Source organism: Rhinichthys klamathensis, unplaced genomic scaffold, assembly GCF_029890125.1.
Source record: "Rhinichthys klamathensis goyatoka isolate OS25496 unplaced genomic scaffold, OSU_Roscu_1.1 h1tg000170l_1, whole genome shotgun sequence".
Lineage (NCBI taxonomy): Eukaryota > Metazoa > Chordata > Actinopteri > Cypriniformes > Leuciscidae > Rhinichthys > Rhinichthys klamathensis.
Window position 1 is genome coordinate 3,497,859 of NW_026606701.1, and position 19,970 is coordinate 3,517,828.

The 19,970-nt window shown below is 42.6% G+C and overlaps 1 protein-coding gene across 1 annotated transcript in view; it reads left to right on the plus strand.

Annotated features, from left to right (window-relative positions):
• Positions 1–19,970, plus strand: part of LOC130091743 (kinesin-like protein KIF26A) — an 80,576-nt gene that overhangs the window by 43,938 nt on the left and 16,668 nt on the right. Inside the window, exon 3 of the mRNA XM_056259794.1 lies at positions 9,610–10,074. Within this exon, the coding sequence (XP_056115769.1) occupies positions 9,610–10,074 (465 nt within the window). The remainder of the gene's footprint in view (positions 1–9,609; positions 10,075–19,970) is intronic.

Sequence of the window (19,970 nt, forward strand, 5' to 3'; positions counted from 1 at the left end):
GGAGACTCCACCCCCGAGGTGGTGGAGCTCCTTTGGTTGAGTTTCGGTCGCGCCGAGGCGGACCTATTCGCTTCCAAGGAGATATCGCACTGTCGTCTATGGTTCTCCATCAGTCATCCAGCCCCTCTGGGATTGGACGCTATGGTGCAGCCGTGGCCGAGGTCACGTCTGTACGCTTTTCCCCCGATTGCTCTGCTACCAGGAGTTCTGGAGAGGGTTCGCCGGGACGGGGTCAGCCTACTATTAGTAGCCCCGTTCTGGCCGGCCCGAGTATGGTTTGCGGACCTGGTTTCTCTCCTGGACGGCTCTCCTTTGGAGCTCCCGGTCAGGAGGGATCTACTCTCTCAGGCGGGCGGCATGATATTTCACCCCCGCCCAGAGTTATGGAAACTGTGGGCTTGGCCTCTGAGGGGGCCCAGCTCTTAGATTCCGGTCTCTCAACCGAGGTTGTTGAGATCATCCTTCACTCCAGAGCTCCATCCACGAGGAAGCTATATGCCTTTGAAGTGAAAACTTTTCACTTCTTGGTATGGAGAACACCTGTAGGACCTAGTTAACTGCCCAGTGGGTGCAGTGCTGGAATTCCTGCAGGAGCGTTTCTCCACAGGGTTATCCCCCTCCACACTAAAGGTGTATGTGGCGGCACTGGTTGCTTACCACGTCTCTTTCAGTGGAGTTTTTCTTGGGAGACACCCGCTTATAACTCGTTTCCTTCGTGGCACTTTGAGGCTGAGGCCAGCAGTTCGTGCCTGGAATTTTCGCCTGGTATGGTTAAGGCTTTTCTATACCCTAGGCCAGGTTATGTTCCTAAGGTCCCTACTAATGTTGTTAGACCTACAGTTCTGCAGGCTTTCTGTCCTCCTCCATTTCTGTCGTCAGACCAGGAGAAACTTAATTTGCTCTGCCCAGTGAGGGCGTTAGACGCTTATGTCCACAGAGCTGCCCTGTGGAGGAAATCAGAACATTTATTTGTATGTTTCGGGCCACCCAGGAAAGGGTGTCCTGCGTCTAAATAGAGAATGAGCAAGTGGGTGGTCGAGGCTATCTCACGTGCTTATGAGTCGGCTGGTCAGCCTTCACCTTTGGCTGTACGAGCCCGCTCTACTAGGAGTATGGCTGCATCCAAAGCTTTATTGTCAGGAGTTTCCCTGAGTGAGGTTTGTGATGCGACTGGATGGTCTTCACCGTGCAGGTGCTCTCGTCCGCTGTGTGCTAGATCTCACATGACGGTCACTTGCTCCTATGGCGACGTGGGTATTCGCGTTCCCACAGCGTTTGACGCAGCTCGAAGTTCCCTTGAAAGGGAACGTCTCGGTTACGTATGTAACCCTAGTTCCCTGATAGGGAACGAGACGCTGCGTCGTTCTGCCATACTCCCGGCATTCCCGTTAAGCGCTCCTTCAGGCCTATCAGAAGCTGATGCGCTTGTGTTTTTGGGGTGCTTTATAGTTTCCTGGTCGATGACGTCACCCGCCTATGGCGTTCCGTCTCTCCATTGGGCTGATTCCATACGTGCTTCATGACGCACAACGCAGGGGCGTTCCCACAGCGTTTGACACATAGCGTCTCGTTCCCTATCAGGGAACTAGGGTTACATACGTAACCGAGACGTTTTTATTAAATTGCCTCTATTGTGCTTTTTCGAATATTACCTTTCATGCAGTGTGTAATATAGCTGTTTGTGAATGTAAAGTTTTAAAGATCAAAGCGCATGACAAATAGAAATATTGTCTCCTAAAATAAATAATTGTATTTGAACTGCTGAAACGAGTCATCAGCAATTCCAGTCTCAATTCCTTTTACTCACCTATGCAACAATGTAACACATTTGCATATTGTCAGCCTATGGTTTTCATTGGCTGCTTGTGAACAACGTTTACTTTGACCCGCCCACAAACACTGTAGTTGTAACTCAGGCCTGGAAGAGTTTGGTTCTCGTTGTCAACATTTCAAGAAGATTCTATTTTGAAGATGCACTTCAAAAGGATGAGGACTCGTGCTGGAATTGATACAGGGACACATACGGAGCTGAAAATCAGATATGGTAATAGGCGTTTCATTTCCAATACGTTTTAATGTTTTAATGCTGTTGTCATCACAAAGTGTGCCTGCTCAACCTCACCCTTTTGTCCCGTCTATCAGAATGCAGTGGCCAGTGCGAGCACATGTGGGGTGGGGCACAGAGGGCACGGGCTCATAGTAAGGCATTGACTCGTGAATAACCACTTGCGTGTTTTCCTAGGAGGACACCAGAAGCCCATAGACACAATAAAGGATGCAGACGGCAGCCTGGCTTTAAATCTCTATACAAAGGAAGGTCCTCTCCAATAGCACCGTGGTGTGACTAGCACTTAACAAGTGCAGCTTGTGTCTGTTGAGTGGGTGGATGGACTAACACACGCCATGTTTGTGCTTCCATCCGTGTCATCTGGTCATTTTGCATTCTGCAGCTGTCATTTTGCATTTTTACAATTCACAGTGTTTAAATGTACACACATGAAGGCTTCTGAGGACACATGTTGCCTGAACTGCTCCAAAACCCTTTAATGACTAGACTCTTCATGTTTCTAATAGAGATGCAGAGCATATTAAAACCTTTAACATACAGTACAAACGTCCAAAAATCAAAAGAACTATATATAGATATCTTATATATTTTTTTGTATGCTTTTATTTTTTTATTTAATTTTATATTAGATGTATTTCAGGGAATTTTCTTTTACTGCAATTTATTATTGTTTATTTCTTCTTCTTCTTATTTTATACTTTTCCCCTTATTTTAACACCTTTACGTCAGATTTGAACTATTCTATTCTATTCTATTCTATTCTATTCTATTCTTTTCTATTCTATTCTATTCTATTCTATTCTATTCTATTCTATTCTATTCTATTCTATTCTATTCTATTCTATTCTATTCTATTCTATTCTATTCAGTCACAACTAATTCACTTTCATTGCCAGCAGCATTAGCAGTATCATTTTCTGTACTCTGTCATCATATTATCAGTTCCCTTTCAGTCGCTCACGTTCGACGTAGTCGACATGTCGACTGATTGGGATCACGCTTAGAGAGCCTGTCATCTTCGAGTACTATTAAAACGAGCCAATGTAATTAGCGTGCGTGAAATGCATTACACACTCCGCCCCCGCGCGGGTATAAATACGGAAGTGGATGCACGCACTAGTTGTCTTTCGCTTCGGTGCCGATCGTTTGATGTCTCTGAAGAGTGCTGTTGTTTACAACGAGCGAGTGTGTCGGTGTTCTTCTGGAAAACTCTCCCAGTGCTAGTGGTTTCTACAGCGCGAGTGCAGCGGTGATCGCGAGCTTTGAGCTCTCAACTACTGTTTTAACAGCAACAAATTTCTAAAGGTTTGTGTGTGTTGACGGCTGGTTAGAGGGCGGAAAAGTGAGTGCTTCACTGTTTCGGTTCACTGTTCAGTGTTGCCGCGGTCATTCCCCTGTGTGCTCCGGCACTGGTGATGGGTCCTATTTCCTGAAAGAGCAACAGGGGTGCGTTTGCTTTTTCAAAAAAGAAAAGAAAAAGATGTCATTCCACCTGTGCGTTTCTGGATGCGGTCGTTCCCTTTTTCTCTCTGACGGTCACAATTGTTGCATCACGTGCTTGGGCTTACAGCACGCTGAAGCAGCTTTTGTGGGCGGTACATGTTCCCATTGCGGGAATATGACTGTCGCGGTGTTGAGATCGAGACTCGCCTTCGTCCGTGAAGCGCGAGTCCCCATTACCATGCCCCACCCCCGGGTGCCGTGTGGGATGGATGAACGGAGGATAGTGATGGAGGTCTCGCCCGATAACCATTCCCTGTGGGCTCCTCACTCCTCCATCACACTGCAGCCGATGGAATTCCTGTTGAACGAGCTGGTCCCTCTGTAATGGACCGATCAGGCGTTTCAATTGGGGTTCCCCCAGAAGATAAGATGTCGATAGCAGCATCGGAGGGTGAGCTGGCCTCTAGAGATGACGACTCCGCTGTGTTTTCTCCCTCTGGGAGTTTAACATTGCCCGAGCCAGATCCAGAAATGTCAGCTATGCTGAAACGGGCCGCCGAGGCTGCCGGGCTCGAGTGGAACCCTCCAACGTGTCCTGTTCAGTCTCGGTTGGAGGATTGGTATCTCGGGGCGGGCCGCGCTGGTTCTCAGCTCGCCGCCCCAGTGTCTTTCTTTCCCGAAGTGCATGGAGAGCTTACCAGCTTGTGGATGGCACCTTTCTCTGCCAGAAACTGCCTGAATAGCTTTCCCCCCTCACTACCCTTGATGGAGGAGTGGTGAAGGGTTGCGAGGTTATCCCTCCAGTGGAGCGGTCTGTCGCGACACAGGTGCACCTGTGTCCGGCGGCCGCTGCCTTTTGGGGGATCCTCGTCTCCCCCCTAAGGCCTGTGAGTTCTCGTCCATTCCGACGGGTAGAGCTTACAAAGCCTGTGGGCAAGCCGCCGCCTCTTGCGTGCCATGGCGCTGCTACAGGTCTGTCAGGCCAGACATGGACATGCACGAGGGTAGCCCAGACCGTGCGCTCATAGGATAGCCAGTTGGGTCTTCAGGTCAACTGGGAGAGAGTAATCTCGCCCACGGGCTGAGTATCGCTTTTTCAGTTCAGGAGAAGGACTCGGTCCAACACGTCTCTTCAAGAAGAGTGTGTTAGGCTAGTGCTAGAAGTGAGAAAGGGTCCCACTGAAAATTTCAGAGGCTCCTGGGGCATATGGCAGACGCAGCCGCTTGGCTTCCACCATATGAAGACCGCTTCAGCACTCGTTTTATGATCGAGTCCCAAGGTGACTGTGGCAGAGCGGCACGCCCTGTGTGATAAAAGATCACCCCGGCCTGCCGCCAAACTCTCAGCCCGTGTTCAGACCTTCAGGTCCACTAACACCGACTGAGGGGCCATGTACAAAAGGCATGCTTTAACGGAGGCCTGGGCGACCTCCGACTGCATTGGTATTCGTTACCTCAAGTTGGCAGTTCACCTCGCTTTGAGCCACCGCTGCTCAGCGAGCTGGTACTGGTCTGAAAAGACAACATTGCGACCGTTGCACTAAGCTTCCCTCGCATGTCAGACATCCCTTGGATAGACACTGGCTCTCAGCTGACCCCGGGGCCCCGCAGAAATGCGTTCCCCAGTGAGTCTTCTAAGAAAGTGGCTATGCGATTCATTATCGCTTGGCGCTGCTCAAGTTCAGTGATGTTCATCACACTCAGGTGTTGAGCAGAAATGCTCCTGAAGCTCAGTGAATTATCACATCTAGTATTGAGCAGTGCTCCTGTCTTGTGCGTGCATGTCGCTTGCACCTACTGTGCTAAGTCAGGAGTGGAACAGGTCTTGATAGTTGCCCCTTTTTGGCCCAACCAGATCTAGTTCCCTCGACAGCCTTCCTGACTTCCCCTGAATACATTTCAGGGATGGGGCATGATGGCACCCGCGTTCAAAGAACTGGACGGGGAGGTTCAGGTCGCTATCACAAGGATATGTGGTGGTGACCATCACTTCTGCAAGCACCCCCTTAAGATAAGTTGGGTTGGAGTAGGCTGTTCCTTCACCCTCAATATGATACAAACATCATATGCAGAAGTATGGGAAGCACGTCCTGATCGTCAGGTTGGACCTCAGACCAGCTCTTATCTGTTAAGGAAATCAGCAGAGAGGGAAGGCGAGGTTGGCCAATTGAAAAGCGAGGTTGGCCAATTGAAAGTGGCTGCCTTCATCTTGGTGAAATTCCCGAGATGCACATGTCCACTTAGGTGGTGAGCTCCTCTTAAATGAGTGTTGCTCCCGCTTAGGCGTTGACACAGAGTGCTTCGCTGACAGATATTCTAGAGTTGAGGGCTGGGCGACACCTTAGTCGAACCGTTGCTTCCCGTGGGCTCCCTTCACATGAAGCCAGTTTCACTGTAAGCCCGGTTCGTTGTGTCGGCTTGCTGCACCATTCCCCTCCTATGGACTGGATACGTGTGCAATTGTTGCTTCAGTTGAGTTCCCCTTTTTAGCCGAACCCTGTCGAGTACCTCCATACCCTTCGGCAACGGACATACATGGCGGAACGTCCGAAGCCAGGCCTATCACTCGTATGCACTGGTGGAACCTGTGTTAGGCTGGGTCCATATGCTGTGATCCCTACGGCGATCCCATATGTGTATTCTTCCATGGTACGGCTCCCTGCGGCGAGCCCGTGTCTTCCCTTGGCAGAGTCTGCTCTGCTGTCACTGTTCGGTTGAGTCTCCCCCCGTCTTAGGCTGGAGCCACCCCAGTGACATTCCATATGTTGTACTGCCCGGTCATCCGCCCAGTTCATATGTGTATTCTCCACATGTTACCTCCCTTCGGGCAGGATGTGGCTTCCGCAGTGTCCCTTCCTTCCATGTTCAGGGAACGCTTTCCCAGTGGTCCTGTAGGAACAGCAGTGACTTCCCTGGCCTAAGCCCTGTCCCTTCCCCGCCTTAATTGCGGGGGGATCTGGAGGCTTTTGTCTAGGCACTGGAAGGTGGCAGCACTAGATGACGTTTTAATTGGGATCCCAATCAGTCGACACGACTGAAAGGGAACGTCTCGGTTACGTATGTAACCCTCGTTCCCTGAAGGAGGGAATGGAGACGTAGTCCCTTCGCCACTATTGCTGGACCACAGCCGAGTTACGCTCGGCTCCTCAGCGAAAAACAACTAGTGCGTGCATCCACTTCCGTATTTATACCCGCGCCGCGGGGGCGGAGTGTGTAATGCATTTCACGCACGCCAATTACATTGGCTCGTTTTAACACTAGAACGGCCACGGCGGTCATTTTGACCGCTTTGAATTTTACATCTGCAATAACTTTGTTGAAAAAATAAATAAAATCCTGCTGGTACCTGACTTTTCCTAAAAGTGTCTGTATTTTCATTTAAAATGTTTTTAATATAAATTACACATAAGGCAAAAAAACAAATGAACATATTTACCTATTTCGGCCATAGACGGTCATATTGACCGCACTGAATTTCGCGGTATTCTTTTGTTACATTTCTCGCGGTTGACCTTGTCTATTAGGAAATAATCAGAAGATTCAATTGCAAAATGACAGATATGTTTATTGAGAGCTGGTCAGATGCTGGGAGAGTTAAGGTGTGCAAATGTCCGGTATGAAGCCCTTGGCAGCACAGGGACGCTGCGTGTAGAACCATGGAGTGCTGAACACGGGATAACACACGGAAAACGGATACAGGCAGGGAACAAACACGCAGGAAAAATCCACAACGATCTGACAAAGACTAGGCGACAACAGTGACACTAAAAAGGTTGAATGCTGATCAGTTGCACTGATCAACTGATCAACCACGAGGTCAACCGCGAGAAATGTAACAAAAGAATACCGCGAAATTCAGTGCGGTCAATATGACCGTCTATGGCCGAAATAGGTAAATATGTTCATTTGTTTTTTTGCCTTATGTGTAATTTATATTAAAAACATTTAAAATGAAAATACAGACACTTTTAGGAAAAGTCAGGTACCAGCAGGATTTTATTTATTTTTTCAACAAAGTTAATGCAGATATAAAATTCAAAACGGTCAAAACGACCGCCGTGGCCGTTCTAGTGTTAAAACGAGCCAATGTAATTGGCGTGCGTGAAATGCATTACACACTCCGCCCCCGCGGCGCGGGTTGATCAGAGCGGGCAAAAGTTGATCAGAGCGGGCGTGCTGATCAGCTGCAATGATCAGCGACCACGCACACACACACACACACACAACAAGACGAGAAAGGAGACAGTGAATTCATAAACTGTGACATTGTCTCTCTCACTATCAAAAGAATATCTAAATAAGATACTTTTAGTTGTTATTATCTTGTTCTGAGTTATGTTGAATTTATATGGAAATAGCCTATCTGTTGTGAATATGCGATAATTACGGGTTACTGATATTATTATTTATAAATGTATAATTCAACTTTTTTAAATGTACAGTTTGGTGTTTTGTTTTTGAAAGATATCCTAATACAATAAATGCATTAATCTCTTAATTGGGTATTTATCATTAAAGATATAGAGATTGCAATCTAACGGTCAAAATGACCGCTTGTGGCAGTTCTAGTAGTTATGGAATTCTGGCACTTCTAGTGTTAATAGTACTCGAAGATGACAGGCTCTCTAAAGCCCAATTTATACTTCTGCGTCGAACTCACGCCGTAGCTACGTCGTAGGCTGTGTGTAGCGCGCGTACCCTTCGGCGTACCCTGACGTGCACCTCTCCAAAAATGTAACAACGCGTCAATTCTACGCGTACCGCAAGCGCTGTGATTGGTCTGCTAGAACCGCTCCCCGGCTTTCACATGCTCCCTCTGCATGTGTAATTGCGCGTCAACGCGGACAACGACGCAGAAGTATAAATGAAAACCAACGCGTAGTCTATAGCGTAGAGGCTCCGGCGTAGGTCCGACGCAGAAGTATAAATCAGCCTTAAGCGTGATCCCAGTCAGTCGACACGTCGACTACGTCTCCGTTACCTCCTTCAGGGAATGAGGGTTACACGTAACCGAGACGTTTTCTGGACTAGGCTTAGGACTTCCTTGTAAAGAAGTTAGCCAATTCTGTTAAACGAATAAATGTAAAGTCAAATGCCCATAGGCAGGCGCGGTTGCCTGCATACCGACTGAAGCAGATTGCAGGCATCTGGCATGCCAATGTCGAATGGTTTCCCCCCTTAGTGAATGAACCTGCTGTAGAAGTCCTCCAATCCCAGACAAAAGCACTTAATCATGGTATATTGTTGTGCTAAGGTCGGGGCTTTGTTCCCTGACCTCCATTTCACTCCCGCAAAATATGCACTTAAGAGTGTTGTCAACATAAACTTATTATTACAATCCTTAAATCAAGCTACACACAATATTGCATGGAGAGAGCTTTGATTTTATGGTTTTTAAAAGGAGCAGCTGTTAGAAGTGACATTTATTTAATAAAGTTCACCAAAAGTTTACCATAATTTATATATCCTCATCTAAATATTTTTATAGGGGCCACTAAAAGTATTTAGGGAACTTTTAACCAACTAATGCTGGTTCATAGTTTAGTTTTCATATTTTTTTTTATTATTATTTAAGTTTTAGTCATTTTGTTATGAGCTTTTGTAGGTTTTTATTAGTTTTTTTATTTATATGTGTGACTATTTAGCTTTATTTTTTTTTCAGTTTTAGTTATATCACAAGAGAGCTGTTTATATTTATTGTCGCTGTTGTTGTTCTATATCTCTAGTTATGATATCAGTATTGTATATGTGTAAAATAAAATAAAATTGAAAATTAGTTTTTTCCTCATGAAACATTTCATTTACATAGTTCAGAGGATGTTAAATGCTTGTTATTATAGTAAATGTCAACTTGTGGGCTTTGTTGCTGCCACTGGTTCTTACTTGAAAGCTTTTACAGCATCATACTGTGTTGCATATGATTTGTCAAGCCAATCAACTATAAATTAAGCCCAGCTTTGAGAATAGAGAATATTAATGCACAAGCTAAGAAAATATAATCAGTCTTTTAATTTAACCAGAACGCTGCACGAACAAAACCAAGATTTATTCAGCAGCTGTGCTGTAATTACTTGTCATGTTGCTGACTTTCCTTGCAGGACCCGAGCTTTGCAGCATTCCTCCTTGACAAGCTCCAGACTCTGGAATGGCCTCCTCTGGGCTTCGGATCCCAGAGCAGCTGTGAGGTGTGTGGAACCCCCCTTCACCACCTGAGGCGCCTGGCACTGCACTCTGCCCTGGGGCTGGCGTTCGAGGACATGCCTGACCTGCAGCCCGGACCACTTTCTGGCCTGCTGCCACCACGTGTTTCATCCCACAGTGCCATCTCACCCCATGCTTCCTGGGAATGGCCAACACATAGCAGTCAAAACCTCACCGGACATCCTTGTGGTTCCATATCCAGGGAGAAACCGCAGGGTATGGATTGGTGTCAAGAAGGAGCAGCGAGAGTGGGTGGGAAACGAACCTGTTTAGCCACTGTCACACCACTTCCTCTACATGCACAACACTACCTGGAGGGAGTGTGGCGTGTGACAAGCGCATCAGAACATCTTCAGTCATTGGTAAGAGTAGCTATTGCATGACTAGTTCATGACTAATTATTATTCATGAAGCTGTACAAACTGATACTTTTGAGGCTAAAAACTATTTACTGAAAAAGTGCTGGTTGGAAAGCAAGTATTTTCACCTTTTCATGATCAGGGGTCTCATTTATAAAACTGTGCGTAGGATCCTTACTAAAAGTGTACGTGCTCCCAAAAAATATTCAGACTTATAAAACCGTGCGTATGCCAGAACCTGCGCAAAATTCCATTTATAAATCCCAGTCAATGGAAGATTGTGCGGACATGCGTCTCCACCCCGAAATAAACATATATGGAGCTTACAACGCCTAGTTTTACTATGCATATCTCATCTGCATATCATTTGCATATGCATATTCGTCCACGTGATACCATGTTTAACGGTACAAGATATTAGGAAATTATGAGATACGGATGTGCCGTCACATTAAATTGCTAAAAATCATTTAGTAGCCTATTTCCTTTCCTTGTTTTTGAATAAATAAATCAAATAGTAAAAAATACATTTCAGAGAAAGTTTTTCTCAATCTTTTCCACAGGCCAAATAGTATTTATATTTTTAATGGAAACAGATAGGCCTTATTGTGCATTATTTGTGCGAAAATATTTTCTCAGACAATCTGCTATTATCATGGTAAGCAATCCTCGCTGTAGTTAAAACATTAAAACACAGCATGCCACAGGAAAAGTGTTCAAAAGCATTGCATCCACAGCAAATATTTATATTTATATTAGAATATATATATATATATATATATATATATATATATATATATATATATATATATATATATATATATATATATATTAACTTCTCTCAGTAATGCTTTTATGTAATTTAAGTGCTTAAAGCTGCATTCCTTAACTCAAAATACATTTTTGAGCAAGTACATAACCTGCCAGTGTTCAAAACTATCTGCTTGCCTTAGCTCGATTCAAAACAGTAAGCTTGTAATAATGTTTTTAATTCCAGTGGTACTGGTGGATTTCTGCTGGAAATTCGAGCATGTCTTTGCGTCATTACGTCACATCTGTAGGGGAGAGCCGGGACGAGTGAAACAAAGCACAATTACCACTCAAAGTAAATCTTTACTTAAATCATTATTTGTACCGAATAACACATGATACTAAGAGAACACATATGTGAGTTGTTGATCAAAAAACAAAAAACATCTTTCTGTAACCTTATCATAGAAACCGACATTTATCTAAAAAGTGTTTCAATTGTCCCGGCTCTCCCCTACACATAAAGAAGATGTCCCGGCTAGTAGGCTATGTTGCATGTGAGGATGTTGGAGGTAGAGATTTATAGCCTTTTCTCACAGAACTTGATATAATTAATCTTATCAATTTGATCCAGAAAGTTTCAAACGACAATCACCAGTGACAACTGGAGATTCACCCATTGTTAGGGCTGTGGCGGTGAAGGAATTTCCCTTGCGGTAATTTTGAGTGGCTCAATAGTGCGATATGCGGTATTACCGCCATTTATTTATTTATATTTATTTATATTTATTTGTTGCTATATAAATACGTGTTATGATGTGGTCAGCATACACAAAAACAATGTATTAACCGAAACTAAACAGCGTTTCTGCGCATTGAAAGGCTGTCACTCAGCGCGCACACGTACGCCAACGGACTGTCTTTGAGTGAGTCATTAAACCGTTCATTCAACGAAAACGTTCAAAAAGCTGATTCCTTAAATGATAGATGTAATGAAACAAGGTGTTAATTATTTTTTAAGTTTGAGCTCCACTTTTCAAGGCTCAGCTGGCCAGCAATGCTTCACTTTTGGGCAAAGCTGAAGCAATGCTTCACAAAATAAACCAATGGCATTGATTCAATGCGTGACTCGCTGCTTTCCCCCCACGGCTTCCTCGCGCTGTGTAATGCTGACCAGCGTTGCCGCCATTCATGGTAAATACCCTTACACGTTAAAAGAATGATACGACAAATATTTCGCTTTCCTTGGAAACGGCAACCTTTTCACGAATATATGACGTGATTTCAGAGATAGGCGCAGGTAATCGCACGCGCTCAGTCGATCACATTCACTGTCTGTTACTTTAGGCAAATCCACGAAGCTTCTGTACAAATCACCATGATAAACAGTCTTGTTATCATTATTAACTTACTTAACATTCAATACACATGGTACGAACTACGAAGGGTGGCCTTATGAAAAAAGAAAACGCGGTTCGCGGTTGCTGCGGTTACTTGCATTCCTCTGCGGTTGGCCTGTCAGTAGCGCGGTATTGCAATATTGCGGTTATCGCGACAGCCCTACCCATTGTAAAATGCAAAAGACTTAGTTTGGACTTTGGAGTGGCTACAGAAAAAAAGAGACTGCAACCGGGGCCATGCGAAAACAAGGATAAATATCTGAAGGGCATTAAATGTAGTCATGTAGTCAATGTTGTTAACATTAACAATTTGAGAACAAAGTAGCCTATAATTTGCACAGTTTGACGTGATATGATAATCGATCGTTAGATTTAATCAGCGCGATTTACTGCAATGCTTTTTTCCCCTTAGTTGGTCAGAAGTTCAGAACAAAAGTGGATGTTACTTGTTCAGATTACATTTTCCGGTGAAAATTCTTATGATGGTCATACTTCCAAAAAGTATAATATGTGATTCCGAATGACCATATCCACACCGGCGCGGTGACTGACAGCCGCACATTCTCCTCAAAACATTGGATTCATCCGCGCTGTGCCGTGCCGAGGCACAACCCACGTAAAGTTGATAATTCTGTGAATAACTGTAATTGCAGATTTCGAACAGCTGATGGTGACAAAGCAGCTTTAACTTCATTAATGAGAATGGCATATTTAATCTAAATGTGTATATTAGATGTAAAACATAGTTTAAATCGTTCTTTTATTTTTTTAAACTGTTATTGTGAACATGCACTATATTTATGATTAGGACTCATAATGAAGATTTACAGTTTTCCTTCATCTGCCTTTAGATATGCTACAGCAGTCAGCTTCACTAAACGGCCCAACACGCTCGCTAGCACGAACATTTAAAGGGGTCATATAATGGTACATGCACTTTTTCAAGTTGATTGTACTGAAATGTGTGTTGGCAGTGCCTGTACACAACCATCATAAAATGATAAAAATCCATCCAGTGTTTTTGTTTTAATCTCCTTATATGTTTTCCCCTGCCTCAAATTGAGCCGTTCGACCGTGTGACGTCACACGGTCGGACGCCCCTCCCACTATTGTTGATTGACAGCAGGGTTTCAACAGACCCGCCCTGAGCGAGCTGTCATCATAGTCCATCATTGTTGATACGCTGGAGCAGAATGGCTTCTAAGCGATTGTGGTGTTCTGTTCTTGGGTGCGATAACGAACACAGTCATTTTGATGTTCCTAAATCCGAACCGCTGAAGACGCAGTGGCTGAGTTTTGTTTTTCGAGGGGAATATTTCCCACGATCAACGTCAATGCTTTTATGTTTGCGCGAATCATTTCTCAGCAGACTGCTTTATAAACGAGGATCAGTATGAGCTGGTTTTGCTAAGAAGCTGCTCATGAAAAAAGAATCGGTTGCAACTATTTATGTTCCCTCTGCACCTCCAGAAGAAGTAAGTGTAAAGTTTTATTAAAGGGGTCATATAATGGTACATGCACTTTTTCAAGTTGGTTGTACTGAAATGTGTGTTGGCAGTGCCTGTACACAACCATCATATAATGATAAAAATCCATCCAGTGTTTTTGTTTTAATCTCCTTATATGTTTTCCCCTGCCTCAAATCGAGCCGTTCGACCGTGTGACGTCACACGGTCGGACGCCCCTCCCGCGATTGTTGATTGACAGCCGGGTTTCAACACAGAACCGCCCTCGCTCGTGAGCCAGCTGTCAATCATAGTCTGCGCGGACCGGCGCGGTCATTGTTGATATGCTGGAGCACTGTCTATGAGCAGAATGGCGTCTAAGCGATTGGTGTTCTGTTCTTGGGTGTAATAACGAACACAGCAGTCATTTTAATGTTCCCAAATCCGAACCGCTGAAGACGCAGTGGCTGTGTTTGTTTTCGAAGGGAATATTCCCCACGAGCAACGTCAATGCTTTCATGTTTGCGCGAATCATTTCTCACCAGACTGCTTTATAAACGAGGGTCAGTATAAAGCTGGTTTTGCTAAGCAGCTGCTCCTGAATAAAGGATCGGTACCAGCTATTCGTGTTCCTGCTGAACCTCTAGAACAACTGAAGTGAGTGTAACGTTTTATTATCCTTTATATTAATATTTATATCTTTGCAAATCGCTTGCACGCTTCACGATGAATGAGTCTAAGGTTTACACTCAGGGTACATTACGGCATGTTTTCTATGTACGACGTTCTCAATATAATTCATAATCCCACGTTTATAATGAACAACGCGTTATGGTTATTGTGTTACAAACGTGTACGCACAGAACAGAGGGGTGGAGTGAGCAAAGCTCATGATCATTTAAAGTCATATGCACTGAAACGGCGTGCTGAAAACACCTGTTTTTGACCAGGTAAAATAACTGTTTTCTTACAATACTAATGAGAATTTTTAATTAAAGTATATTACAAACTTTTAATTTAGACCCTAAAGAATCATATTAGCTTGTACAAAAATGGCATTATATGACCCCTTTAACCTTTATATTAATCTTTGCAAATCGCTTAAAAAAAGTTTTTCATGACCATTAGTTGTAACGTCAATCTGTCAATGAACTAACGAATACATCAGTAAACACACAGCGTTCGTATCTCACTACTCTACCCTGCCAGTGCATACAAAAATAGATCAAAGTGACATTACAATAACCAACCATTCAAAAATGTCCTGTTCAAGCCTTAAAGGTATTGTAGGTAGGAATTTTATAAAAAAAACTTTTTTCCAAATTTGTTTAATTTTTCTGTATATATCAATGCATAATTAAAATGTAAGTAATCTGATAAAAAGAGTATAAAAATCGAGTGACTCTAGACCGTTTAATCTGCACTAAACACAGCTCATTATTTCCTTCCGGGACGAAACAAAGGATTGGCTTAGGCGACTGTCACTCTCTCGCAACCATGGCAACCACCCTTTTGCCACACAGGACCTGCCCACTTGCGCGTATCCGTTTGATTTGAGGAATTCAAGAGGCACGGAACCTAGGAATAGCAAAACAATGGCAGAGAAAGACCAATCAAAATTCACATATGCAGTTCGCGAAGGCAAACCTTAACCAGGCAAAAAAAGGAAGACAGTAACGTTACTAGAAAAGGTAATGAACAAAAAGTCTTTGGATAAACAACGAAATAAAACGCGTGTCAATGTCGGCGTGGCTTTCCAGCGATGGCGAGAACTGAGAGACCTCAAGGGGCTGAAAAGTGACACCTTGTGACGACCTTCTCTGGTTCGCCCTCGACCCCTGATCTGTCCTCGAGCTGACGATGCGGTACTTGTCTCTGGAGTGTAGTCCTCATCAGAGTCAACAATGCTTTCATCATGGAAACTCTTACATGCAGAACACCATATGTTATGAATGTTACACGAAATTCATCTTCATCACAGTGTAAATGATGGCAATGGAAAAACGTGTATCATGCAACCTGTTTTTAGCTTTGCCTTATACATAACTAGCTCGTTAGCGAATCAATAAATATATATTTTAAACTTTACCAATATCAATATGCTAGCTTGATAGTGAGTACTAAAATACATCTTATTTGTTTATCTTCATAATGATAAAGTTAGATTTTTTTTATTACATGTGACTCTGACATGATGCCACTACATGCACTGCGCTCCTTCCTCTCCGCTCGTCTCAGGTAAATAATGCGTCTTCAGCTCAGCGGTCGGAGTCGCGCGTTCATGTGTTTTTGGGGCGTGGCTTTGGAAGGAGCCCAGAAGGGAGGGGGTGGAGTGAATGGAACTAATGAGCTGTCTTTAAAACAGTCGTGAGAGGTCTACAGACACTTGATTTGTATACTTTCTTTTTCAGAGTACTTACATTTTAATTATGCGTTGATATATACAGAAAGTTTAAACAAATTTGAAATATTTTTTAAAAAAATAAAATTCCTACCTACAATACCTTTAATTGTCGAACTTCTTTGCGGCCGTCATCTTGTTCCGGGTCCGACTCCGGTTCAAACTGATACGGTTGGACAGATGTGTCCTCAGAGACTCCCGCTGATATTCTCTCGCCGAAATACGTTGTGTCGAAACGCCCGCAGAACAGAGGGGCGGAGTGAGCGAAGCTCATTATCATTTAAAGGCATATGCACTGAAACGGCGTGCTGAAAACAGAGCTGTTTTTGACCAGGTAAAATGAGTGTTTTCTTAAAATACTAATGAGAATTTTTAATAAAAGTATATTACAAAGTTTTCATTTAGACCCTAAACATTCATATTAACTTGTACAAAAATGGCATTATATGACCCCTTTAGGAATGGATGGATGTTTGCTTCAAGTGATAGGCTAGAGAGAAATTATATGTATTATCTTGCTGTATATGTGTAATTTTCTTAAAATTTTCTGTCTATAAGTGACCAAAAAGCCATCTAACTCCATCGGTGTCGCCAAACTGCTCTGTCTCCAAAACGTTCGTACACATGGGTCAGAGTTTGCGTGCAGTTGAGCAAATGTTTTGTTTTTGTTTTTATAAATCACAATTTATGCGTCGGAAGTGGCGTACGCAACGGTTATAAATGAGGCCCCAGGAGTGTTGAAATTTATTTGAAAAGTGGGATTTAAATGAATGAATCATGCTCATGAATATTAATTATGTAGCATCAATGATGTAATAATTATTCAATAGTCCCTCCCTCTAGTTCTGTCTGATTTGCTGTAATGCAAGTATTTGGCAGAGGCTTCTTAAAAATCTTATTTTGACTTTTTTTACCCTTCATATTTCGTAGGTTGGTAATATTTTTTTAAATGTTGAAGAAGTCAAGGCTATTTTGATCAAAAATACAGTAAAAACAGCAATATTGTGAAATTAACATAATTTAACGCAAGTTAAAGGTACAATATGTAGGAATTTTTTGCCACAAGAGGGCGCAGTTACCAACAATAACAAAGGCGAAGCTTGGTGACGCTATCAGGGAGAGTTGAACGATGGGAGATGTCGTTTTTTACCATCCAGAGATGTTATGGAATTAATTAATCATGATCACGGATGAGGTACTTATCGTCTGATCGCAATATTTTATGTCACTATAATGAATTAACTGCAAGGAACGCGAAATGTTATACTATATTATCCTGTTACAGCTATTTTTCAAATTATTTGTTGGGTTAATGCTGCGCAGTTTTACGTGTTTATCGTTAATGCCGTGTTTTAAGTGTTCAAACCAATCGTACTCAAAGTAAATTTGAACGAACATTTGCAAGTAATGGCTAAATATTGTTTAACAACACATATCCGATTGTATTTAATTGCACTGCCATAATCTCGGTCAAAACACAAGTGATAAAAAGCATTACCAAAGTACAAAGCGTAATATAACTGTGAATTTTAATCAGCATAACGATCACTTGATAGTTTTTGAGGTGAATCATCAACATATGCATAATGATTGATCTGTCACGTCATAAAGGCCTATGTATCTCGCATTGTTTATAAGTGATATTATTGACAGTTGCATGTGTTGCAAGGAAACACAGATACATCCTTTTGTTTTATGTACATTTGCTCACCTGTCTAATAAAGTATGTGCAAGAGCGGTGTTGCTCCTCCAAGTTAGTCGCAGACGTGGAGCTCTCGGCATCTCGAAAACGCCACGCCGATATTGATCCTCATTTTAGTTCTCCTTTTTTTTGTCCCAAAGTCTGCTTGCCATGGTCCATAATGATTGAACGAAACAACAACAGCGTGCAGCTAAACGTTACGCACTATGCAGTTGTCCGCGTCTGTCGCCATGGTTACGACATGGCTATGGCAGTACGAGCGGAAACCGAGGAAAGCGCGGATAGGCGACATTTTGACAGGCGACATTTTTTTCCGGGACGGCCACTTATTTAAAATTAGAATTTCTCTGAAATAAAAAATCTTTGGAGACTTTTGGGATATTGTAAGTACACAACTGCAGGAAATATATCACACTGTGCAAGTGATTTTTGGATATTTTATTACAAAATTCCTACATATTGTACCTTTAATACTGTGATGGCAAAGGAAAAAATAAATAAAAATCAGCAGTCTTTACTCTAGTTTTCAGTCACATGATCCTTTAGAAATTATTCTAATATGCTGATTTGGTGCTCAAACACACTTCTTACTATTATTAATATTGAAAACAGTTGTGCTGCTTAATATTTTTTGAAATTGATACATTTTTTTCAGGATGCAGAAACATTTCAGGAATGTTATTTAATAAAAAAAATGTGTTCCCAAAAATAGTTACAATGTTCGATATCATGATCCGAGCAAAATTAACTGAACTATCTGAAACTCCTGTAAAAAGTTTACTGAGAACGTCTCTGGTGGTCCTTGTGTCCATTTCTACACCAAGGCCACATGGGGACTGTTTTACTGAGGCCCTTTGGGTCCACAGAACACATCATGGTTGCATTGCAGATATACAAATCTTTGTGATTATGACCTAGTGATTTGGTTTATGGTTTTACCTTGAGCAGAGTTATGTATTAGCTTATATAAATGAGTCCCTCATCGCAGGGTTTATGTGACTATATGCCATTATGGAGCTCATGTCCAGTTCAGGGCTGAGGATCAGGCTGTTAAGACAAGACTCAAGTACCCTTCTCAAAGAGAATAAGATATCAACTTTTTGATGGTAGTCTCAATTAGGTGGTAGTGTTCTGACTTAAGGTGACTTAATCAAACAGAATGGTAAAATCAAATGGTAAACATTATATATTATTGATGTTTTTCAGCATATGAAATGCTTTTCTACGAGTTGGTTCAAGGTTATCATGGACATCTTAATTGATTTTGCATGCAGTAAAAATGTGTGTGGCACATCAGAAAGTCAAAAAGGACAACATTTCTTCCACAACCACAAATCTAAATACTACAGTATACTCATTAAAGTTCCAAATGAAACTCTTTTAATATTTCACCCTTGATGTGTGCTGAGTGACTTAGCATTAGCCAGACATTATTATCAGGTAGATTAGCCGCTGCTTGTCTCGTATTGGCCTTCTTGGTTCTACTTGACCTTCCCGTCAGGAGATTGAGCATTAAGTCATCTTGATATGGAATGCAATTTGATGGGCATTTGGATGGCTCGCTGTGACCCCATTGTCACAGATGAGCCATTTGTCATGGTTGATGCTTAGAGAGATGAATAAGATTAAAAAAACTTAAGCTCTGTGAATGTGAGTTACCCCTAGTTTTATGCACGTTCTGAAGGACGGAAACATGTATGAGAGTTATGGTAAAAGGACGCAGATGAGCTTGTGAGTTCATATCCTTCTCTTGTCAATGATAGCTTGGAATGTCAAGGTTTCCATGGAAATGCAGCATTCAAGTCATAAAGTCTTGATTGGACAGAGTGACCTTGCCTGCATGTAAGCATAGAATTTTACCAGTCAGTTTCACAATAGATTAGGTCTAAAGCAGGTTTGGTACCTTTGGTCATTGTCACAGTTGCAGTGTAGTGATAGGCACTCAACGAAGGACATGCAAAACCAAAGGTTTTATTTTATTTTATTTTATTTATAAAAAAAAAAAAATGCATTTGTAGTGTGAAATAGTGTGTTGTCCGTAGTCACTGTTGTGGTGGTTAGTGTTTTCCTGAGCTTTATGCATTTATGCATCATAAAGCTTTATAAGTTATGGATGCATGCAAGTTTATCAAGCTTAGCAATGTTACAACCCCCTGAAGTCCCTCATGTTTTTATATCCAGTCATGATTACAATGACTTGA